We start from the raw sequence: 9,913 nt of genomic DNA, 5'->3' as shown, positions 1-9,913 counted from the left end.
AGAGCTTTATGTCCCGAGAATGTCAGACATGGTGACGTAAGGGGACAGCCACGCGTCAACTCCAAATTTTCTCGGGCTCAAATATACGGAAAGTCCCTTTACCGGAAAGTGGCCCGAGAACTCTCAGGCGGGATTGGTGAACGGTTTCTGGCGGTTTTGGGTGAGAACGTCTGCGTTGAAATTAGATTTCAACAAGCCGTTCACACGTGCACGTTAATATTTTTTCTCCTATGTGAAGGAATGATTTTCCAACCAGTAATAAATGTTTCTTGTAAATCCGTTCCTAAGCACTTATAACATTAACGTTCAAATTAAATTTATCCGTTATTCCGCGTTCCGAGCATGGGCTTCTAGGGATTCAACTACTGAAAACCTAAATAAAGTCATAAATAATGTTTGAAAAGCATACAAAGGCTTCGCATTCCGACGTACACTGATCCTACTGGGGTTTACGGTCCAACGAGCTCACCGGAGAAGCAGCCGTCAAACATAAGTGTGGAATTTTTGAAGTAAATAAATAAAAAATAAAAAAAAATAAAAAAAAATAACAAGAATTGTCGATCACAACACTGAACGACAAATTTAAATTTAGCCACAACAAGATAAAGTTCCCGTTACCTACATTAACCGCCAGCAGCGGCCAGGTCCGCCTATAAAATAGCAGAATTTAACCAAAGAACGGTTTTCTTCGTTTCTAATTCAGCCTTCTTTAATGTCGCAGCTTGGCAAAACTGCAGCCAAGATTTTCTGGCATAGAGAAGCCACATTGGCAAATTTAGCAATCTTTAACTCCGCAGCAGTCTCATATCAAAAGTTGATAATGAATCGAACACTTCAAATCAAAAGTTGAAAGTGTCTCACCTGATCGATCGGAACAGGGTACCTTCATACACTACCTTCAACAAGGTAGCTTCCTTATCATTCCCATTTAAACCATATGCTGCAATTATTGCAGTCCAAGCCACAACGCCCTGATATATGCTGCAATTATTGCAGTCCAAGCCACAACGCCCTGATATATGCTGCAATTATTGCAGTCCAAGCCACAACGCCCTTATCAGAGATGTTATCAAACACTTTCCTTGTAAGTTCAATATTTCCACAGTTAGTATATATGTCCATGTCCATAAGGGCAGAACATACAAATACATTGGAATAAAATCCCGTTTTGGTTATGTATGCATGGAATTTCTTGCCTTCTTGCAGACCTGCTAAGTCGGCGCACACAGGCAGAATATCGAGAAACACTGGCAAGTTTGGTTCGATGCCATGTTGTCGCATTTGATGGAAAAATCTAAGGGCTTCGTCAGCATGTCCATTTACTCTGTATCTTGCGATCATTGCTGTCCACAAAGTGGCACTCTTATTAGAGCTTTCATCAAATACTTTGTGCGCAGCCTCCATACTTCTGCATTTAGCATACATATTAATGAGTGCCCAACGCAGAGAGACAATCGTCACAAAGCCGCACTTGATTCCATAAGCATGTAGTTCCTTACCCTGCCGGAGAGCCGCTGAATCATCACATATCAAGAGAACATTTACGACAGTAATCACATTGGGCATCGCACTGTTCTTCAGCATTTGACGAAAGATCTCGAAGGCCTTCGTAACATGCCCTTTTTTGCCATTCCCAACAATCATAATACTACATGCAATGACATCTCCTTCGCAATCTTTGTCAAACACTTTGTTTGCGTCCTCCACAGAACCACATTTAGAATACATGTCCATTACAGCAGTCCGCACAGCAACGTTGGAATCAAGCTTGCCTCTGACAATGTAGCCATGAATCTCCTTCCCCTTTCGCAGAGCTGCCAAGCTCCCGCATGCCGGCAAAACCGATGCCACAGTTGCCAAATTGGGCTTGTGTTCCTCCACATGTATCTGCCGGAAACATTCTAATGCTTCGCCATGAAACCCATTATGCACAAGTCCAACAATCATAGCTGTCCATGTGACCACATCTCGATGACGCATTTCCTTAAACACTTGGTTTGCATCCTCCACAGAACGGCACCTGCAATACATATCCACAAGCGCACCTCCCACAAAGACATCAAGCTCATAACCGGTCAAGCTCATAACCGGTCTTGATAACCTGTCCATGAATCTCCATCCCCTGTTGCAGGTCCATTAAGCTTCCGCATGCCTTCAGCATGATTGAGAACGTAAAATTATCGAGCTCCGTGCCAGATAACTTCATCTGATTATAAATCTCCATAGCCTCGGTTTCGCAGAACCCATTCTTAACATAAGCTCTGAGCAGAGCATTCCACATAAACATAGACCGCTCAGAGGCTTCATCGAATGCCGCCGGCGCATAGACAATGCTTCCACAGGCAAAATAAAGATAAACAAGTTTGGCAGCCAAGTAGGGATTCTGATGAGCCCCTGTGATTCTCATGTGGGCGTGGACCTGCTTGCCTTCTTTCAATAATTTCTGGACAGTGCAGCAATCCAGGAGTATAGGGTAGATTTGGGTATTCACAGGGATTTCTCTGCTGAAGTCCATCGAGTGCAGAATGCGAAGAGCTTCATACTAGTGAAAATATCTTGTAAGAATGGAAAAAAGCACTAAGGCAAGGAAAAACCAGTAAAAATCTTTTCAAGAGTGACATATAAGAATGGGAAAAAGCACTAAGGTAACTCAACTAATATTTGGAAAAAGCAGTGACACTTCAAATCAACGGTTGACAATGTCTCATCTGATCCAACGGAACAGAATAAAAGTGTTGAAGAGCTTCATACTAGTGAAAATATCTTGTAAGAATGGAAAAAAGCACTAAGGCAAGGAAAACCCAGTAAAAATCTCTTCAAGAGTGACATATAAGAATGGGAAAAAGCACTAAGGCAACTCAACTGATATTTGGAAAAAGCAGTGACACTTCAAATCAATGGTTGAAAGTGTCTCATCTGATCCAACGGAACAGAATAAAAGTGTTGACGATTGTTGATGCATAGGAAGGCCTATCGGCCTAAAAATATTATAAATAAATATACATTTTCAAGTTAAAAAATTAATTAAAAATAAAGATGAATAATAAATCGTGATTAATATTAGTAAAATATATATAAGAAAATTACAATTTACATGTGTGTTTTATATTTGGTCAAAAACAATGTATTTAATCACTATTTCTCACTCTAATATTTAATATAATATGAAGGAAATGACTAATACACTTAATATTTTAAGAGTTAACCTTTTTTTTAATTTATCTAAAGCATGAAATAAGCAGATAAGATCTTTAATTAATTATTAAAGGTAATTTGCTAAATTTAAATAATAAAAAATAAAATAATATCTTTAATATAAAGGTAAGTTTAAAAGTGATAAATTTTATAATTGAAAACTCAATATCTAGACACACACAAAAGAGCCACATCCATTATTCTTCATTCATAGCTAAAACCTTTTATTATCATGATTGTGTAGCAATGTTGGTTCATGTTGTCATTCACTCCCATACTAATTTGAAGACTTAATACCACTTTTTACAAGCGCATTGAAGTCAATCGTCACGAGATTGATCCATCCACAATGACAACCATTTTTGAAACCAAGAGAGAGCCGGAGTAACCAGAAAAAGTCGAGATTCTTATGTAACTTTATCCATATCTAATTAAAAATTAACACAAATTAATGTCTATAAATATATTTAAATACATATTTATAAATTTTTAAATTAACAGATTTATATAACAAATATAATTAAAACATATCAAGTGGGTAATTTAAAACATCCACTCATACTTTTATTATTTTAAATAATACTTTAAGATTTTCTCTTTCCCCTCATATTTTCCTTAAAGTGTGTGAGCTGGTCAAAATATGTTACTAAAATACAGTGACGGTTAGTAACAACAAGCAATTGCTCAAAAATCCTTAGCACATACAATCTAAAAAATATTTTGAGAAGGGGTGGATGGCAACTAAGGCTAAATAGTCCTTTCTAGGCTACCTACAATAATAGTTTTCCTTGGATGGCAACTAAGGCCAAATAGTCTTTTGCGGGCTACTTGCCATAATAGTCTTCTTCCAAAAGTCCTTTTTTTATTCTAAAGTCTAATTGCCTTTTTATAACGAAAACTCACACATTTTCATCAATTAGACTTGCTGATGTATTTAAACTATTTGACATAATTTATATTAACGATGATTTAATTTAGGAGAATAGGAACCTCATGCCCATGATGTTATTTTGTACGTGGATATTATAATTGAGTGTCCATGTATACACTTGTGGATCAGGTGATGCTAATGCTATTGGAATATTATATGAAAATTTGAGAAGTTCATTGAATTTGAAAGGTATGTGTAATTTAGCTGTTAGAGTTGTTATGAGACTTGTTGTAGTAGTTGTAGTGGGACAAAGCTTAAGGAAGAAAATGGCACTGAGAAACCTAAAATATTTTGACATTATTTGTTTTTCAATAACCATACTATAGATATGTGTACAGACCTATATTCAATTACATCAGAATTCAAGTATTTGAAGCAAGATTTGTACAACAACGTCTCTTGTGACATAGCATCTGAAAGGCAGTATCCATAAAATTGCAATACGGATTTGTTTTCCATATTATGGTTGATAGGTAGTATAAGGCTATATAGCAACGAAAATGTATAATTTAGGTATTGCGAATGTATAGATACATTTTCAGCATTTTGGGAGGAAAGTTCCCTTTTCACCTCTAATTTTTCTGCTTTTTTTTGTTTGTTTAAAAGCATTTTTCATTTTGGAAAGAAAGTTCATTTTCACTTCTGATTTCTCTATTTTCACTCTTGAGCATGCCAACTGCAAACATTTTTCATTTTGGAAGGAAAGTTCATTTTCATCTATGATTTTTCTATTTTCACTCTTCAGCATGGCAACTACAACTCTTAGAGGGAAAAACTCTTCTTCTTTTTTATATAATAAAAATTGCATTGATATTTCAAAACAGAGTTCAACCAATAGTAACACACACAAGGGCTGGGAGAGGCATGAATGATATCTCTTGCAATTGTGTGCACAACAATCTCTACTTTGCAATGTTGAATTCACCTATCAGATGTGCTTTTTTACAACCTTCTGAAAGTTTTAGTGTTCTTCATGCTATGTTTATAAAAACTAAACAAGTTACTTAGACTTCAAGTTTTCCTAGCCATATTCAGAATGTGAACTATTTCCATTTTTTAGTTTTTACTGTTTTATAAACTTAGATATGTTATAAACCAAAGTGGGGAATTAATGAAATACTCTTTATTAGTATCACTAGAAAAATGAGATAATATAGGATGGAGGAGAGTTGCCCGTGTTTATCAATTTTAATTCAAAAAAATATTTTTTTAGTTACTTTATCATCCAAATTTTATTCTTATGTATACAGATTTAAACAATAACCAAAACCTAGTCAATCAAAGTATTTAAAAACATTATTTCTATACATCTTAAATAATAATTATATATTATGTTAATTAGCTAATATTACAATAATAAAAAAATGGTAAAAGTTGGATAAAAAAATTTAGAAAAATAATATTTAAATGATTTCTTTAAAATGCATTTTATATTTATTATAATATAAAATTTAAATTCTATGATAAAAATTAGAAGTGAAAAAAAAGAAGAGAATGAACAAGGTATACTATTTTACATAAAATAAAATAATTTATAACACCACCAAACAATAGTTTTATTTTAAATTAAAATATATAAACATTAAAATAAACATAAATATAAATTTTATAGTTTTCAATTGGGGTGTGGGTAATAGTTAGTTTTAATTATAGCTGGGAGCTAATGTACGACTTTTCATCTTCAAAAGTTGACCTTCCTATTTTTGAAAATGTAAAACATATGGCATAGACGTCTACAAATACCTCTCTCATACTCTATTACTCTAAGAGTTACTTTCACTAATTATTTAATTCCTCAATCATACCTTGGGTGGTACTTTATGGTGTTCGACTCTTTGTGCACATTCATCATGGTTGTTTGTGATCACAATTGTTATCGGGAAATCTAGTGTCTATGCAGAGCTGCTAGTCCCACTAACACTGGTAGCTGTCTTAGAAACAAACAAACTAAAACTACTTTCGTTTTCCTTTATGAGAAGTAGATAAGAGGGGAACAAAGGAGACCAATCTCTGTCTTGCGCTTGGTTCCTTGCTTGATTCCTCTCCCTTCTGATAGATCTTTGCCACTCGCTTCCTTGTCTACCTAGCTTCAAAGAGCACCTGTGGAATCAAAGCAGCATAACACTATCCAAGAACAGAGATCTACTATCACAAACAATATAGGACCAGATATATATTGACCACACAAATGCATATATCATCAATCATACAAGAATGTGGAGGAAAACTTGAATAGCTTTATTAATATCAAGAAGAGAAAAGAGGATTACAACCAATTGTTCTGACCCAGCGTCATCCTCTCAGCAAGAAAGCCCTTCTTCACCTCATGAAAAGTTTAGATCACCCAACAGTATGATGTTACACCAAGAAACCAGCAGCACTTCCTTACAAGATACAAAATTCCAGTGTCTGGATCTCTGGGATGAGGGATCCATATATAGATGATTGTATGGAGGTGAGTCAGCTTCTGAGATTTGATTAGTGTCCTCTCTCTGATAGTTCTTGATTCCGCTTGGATATTGATGATCTCTTACTCATCATTGGGTGAATTCAGAGAGGCAAGTGTGACAGGAGAAGTTTCTGGAATATTCCATGATCATCCACCTCGCAAATTGTCTCTGCCATTTGTCCACTCTCGCCCATCGCACCTCCCATGTGTATTTAGGTGGGATGCATCGCACCTCCCGTGTGCATTTAGGTGGGATGCATAGCACTTTGACCATGGAGCAGGTGAGATGGTCCAGTTTTGACCCGTTCTGAGTAGTTTTTCATGGAGAACTTCTGGGAGATGATGTAATCAGCTGACCTTGTTCTTTTAGGGGATGGAACAACACTTTTAGGGACTTAGGAGCCCTTGGTTTATGGACATGTTTGATTGGGGTTGCAGTGCCCAAAAATGTCTATAACAGTTGCCCCCTAAAGCATGAGGTCGTTAATCTTTTGATGTCGGGTGAAATTCTTTATCATGAGGATCCGAAGATTTTTCTAGCTGGAAGGCGACCTGTAATAAGATACAATACAATACATTATCTCCATAATATTTTTCATGGTCTAGCTGAGGCGGGCATTCCCATGCTCAGCTTTATAAATTCATTTTCATGTACATAAGACAGATAACCGTCTGTGTGGGAGACTGATGATTCTGATAGAGCCATCATCCTTTGATTCGGATCATCATCTGTGTAGCAACAATGTACATTTGATGTCTTTATTTTCCTGAATATATCGCAGCCCAGATGGATGAAACTAGATCCGGCGTCTTCAAACTCATTCAATCTTCACTGGGGGTACAAGTCGATCCATGTGAAAGATGTTCTGGAGTCGAGTATTGAAAGACATCGCCTGATTACCAGCCAATGATGTAAGTTGTTAACATTCACGAGAGGAATCACCGATAATGATGATGATCCTCTAGGTACTACAGTAAAATTCGCGCCGTGTGAATAAGGAACTTGGCGTCGAACACCACGCAAAATCTTTCGGTTGAAGGCCATTGATGGAAACCTGTCGCCGGAAGTGAGAAACTTGCCATTGAGGTATGCAAGCGTCAAAGTACTAAAGGGGTTGTTCCTAGATCGACTTCTTGGATAATGAGCTGATGTCGACAAGAAGCGATCCGTCATAGGAGGGCCTTAATAGATCCCACATCTATGACACGGAATGGAGCAAATCATTTAAATGGACGTGAAAACGATCTGATGATATAAGGTTCAGGGTGGCGGTCATGAAAGAATGGAGCATAAATGTATTGCAGTGGATGAGACATAGGTGAATTCTCTGAGCAAATTCTCTTGAACATACCAGCGACACTAACATGATGGATTGGTGGCGTTAAACCTAAATGTGGATGGTGTGATGGACCAATGGTGATATGACCAGTGAACAGAACAAACCAACCCGACTCGGATGTGGAGTGAAAGTGTCATGTTCAAGAGTGACTTGCTACCAATAATGTTTCTTCAAGTTTTCTTCCCAATTTTTCCCTAGTCATTGCTGACCAGTACCTCTTTATTTTTGTCAAGCTTGAGGAGGATAACATATGCATGTTCTATAATTTGCCCTTCGGGCAAATCGATCACTATGTTTTAACGAGCCTAGCGATACTGAAACTCGTTCTTATCTGTATGGACAAGTTTGTCGCTATTCGGTTTTAACGAGTTTAACGACACAGATAACTCGGTCCTTTTCAATTTTAGAGAGTCTGAAAGGGACATAAAGAAAACTGCAATAATCCTTTTTCGTCATATAATACATTAAGTCTGAAAAGTATAAAATAATACAAAAGGGATGAATTTTCAGTAATTTTAACGAGTCGAACAAAACAAGTGCTCGATCTTTTTGTGTAATAATCCCTCAGGTCCAAAAAGATTAAAATCTAGAGGAGGGATAGCACTTCCGGTCACTTTAATGAGCTGGAGAGGCTAATTGCTCGGAAATCTTTTCATATTTTACGAGTCAGATGAAAAGATCTTAAAGGAGACTCGTTTTTCGAGGAACGAGTGATAAATTCAGGTAGCAGCTGATTCCAGGTAAGGTTTGGAATTTTCCAATCACGGCAGTGTCACAAGGATGGCTAACAGGATCACTCTTCGTAGATGTTCCTCAAAAAGGGTAAATAATCAAATGGAGGTGAATGATCGGCCAAAACAAAGTGGAGGTGATGATGAGAACACGACCAAGGTTTCAAAGGCTGATGATAATGCATTCACGATGGTTATTTATCGGAAATTGGTTCATTTGTTAATGAATGAGCTTAAACTCTGGGGGAAACATTTGCTCATTGCTTATGTTTAATTTTTAATGAGCTTGAACTCCACATAAAAACTGCTCGATCCAGTCGTATAACAAGGATGTCTCATCTAAGATGCCATTTTTTGTGGAGCTTGCACCTTTCAAAGCTTTGCCCCGGCGCCTCTCGCATGCAAGCTAGGAATGACCAACTACGCCCCCCTACTTAACTACCAAGATCACTACCAAGGTTAGGTAGGAAACTTTTCCTTTACTTTGTCGGTGCCATGGTGGCCCTTGCGAAGATGAATGGTCGATTTGACCACTCACCTGTCTTAGGCGGTTGAAGTCAGCGGAATCATAGAGTTAACATTAGTTGTTCATTTCTCGCTTGCTCACAAGAGGTTTGCATGCCCCCAGGTATAGCGAAGTAGAGATCCTAGGTTACCCCTCAATTTGCAGACAAAACGTTTGTTCCATCAGGAAAGGCCTACCTTTTAATGGAGGTATCTTATCTGGTCTAATCCCCTCTTCCTATACGGATGGGGATTAGACCAGTCATATATCCTTCGTGAAAACCTACCCTATACCCAGAGTTTTCCTGCCGAAGCAGACCAGGGTGCATGCCCCCTGGGTTTCAGTCATGTCCTCTCGAATCACTCACGCTCATCAGGTGGATGGACTGGAGATTGATGAGACATTCCTTGCGTGAAAAGACCATTTAGGGATGGCATTTGACTATTAGCTATGTGTGAGTCGGGGAATGAAAGTTGGTCTACGAGCTTGACTACTCTGCCTTCATGCGGAAATCACATTACTCTAAAGAGTGAGGAGACAATGGCTCCCATGCTATAAATATAATCACGTCCAAGGAGTAGATTATAATCTAGAGTTCCTCTGACTACCATTACATTCAGGTAAATGGTTTTCCTTCTCAACGTTATGGGCACATTGGGAAGGATCCCTAATGGTCGACTGGTTCCTTTGTCGAAGCTTGTCAGATTTCTCATCTCAAGCAGAAGTGAAGGCGAACCAAGCACTTCCCAAGCAATTGAGGAA

The 9,913-nt window shown here is 37.5% G+C and overlaps 1 protein-coding gene across 1 annotated transcript; it reads right to left on the bottom strand.

Annotated features, from left to right (window-relative positions):
- Nucleotides 1–650: 650 nt before the first annotated feature.
- Nucleotides 651–2,515, bottom strand: LOC149183257 (pentatricopeptide repeat-containing protein At1g71460, chloroplastic-like). The gene is made up of 4 exons (XM_089414895.1): nt 2,073–2,515; nt 1,144–2,020; nt 862–1,022; nt 651–747 (listed from the first exon to the last, which is right to left on the bottom strand). Exons 1-4 carry the CDS (start codon nt 2,513–2,515, stop codon nt 651–653), a joined length of 1,578 nt encoding a protein of 525 aa, XP_089271021.1.
- Nucleotides 2,516–9,913: the final 7,398 nt, after the last annotated feature.

The sequence above is a fragment of the Pinus tabuliformis genome, chromosome 3_2 (assembly GCF_031772625.1).
Source record: "Pinus tabuliformis cultivar Carrire ecotype Pingquan chromosome 3_2, CPIR1, whole genome shotgun sequence".
NCBI classification, from domain to species: Eukaryota; Viridiplantae; Streptophyta; class Pinopsida; order Pinales; family Pinaceae; genus Pinus; species Pinus tabuliformis.
Note: the sequence above shows the minus strand (reverse complement) of the source record. Positions and strands in the feature narration are given on the sequence as shown.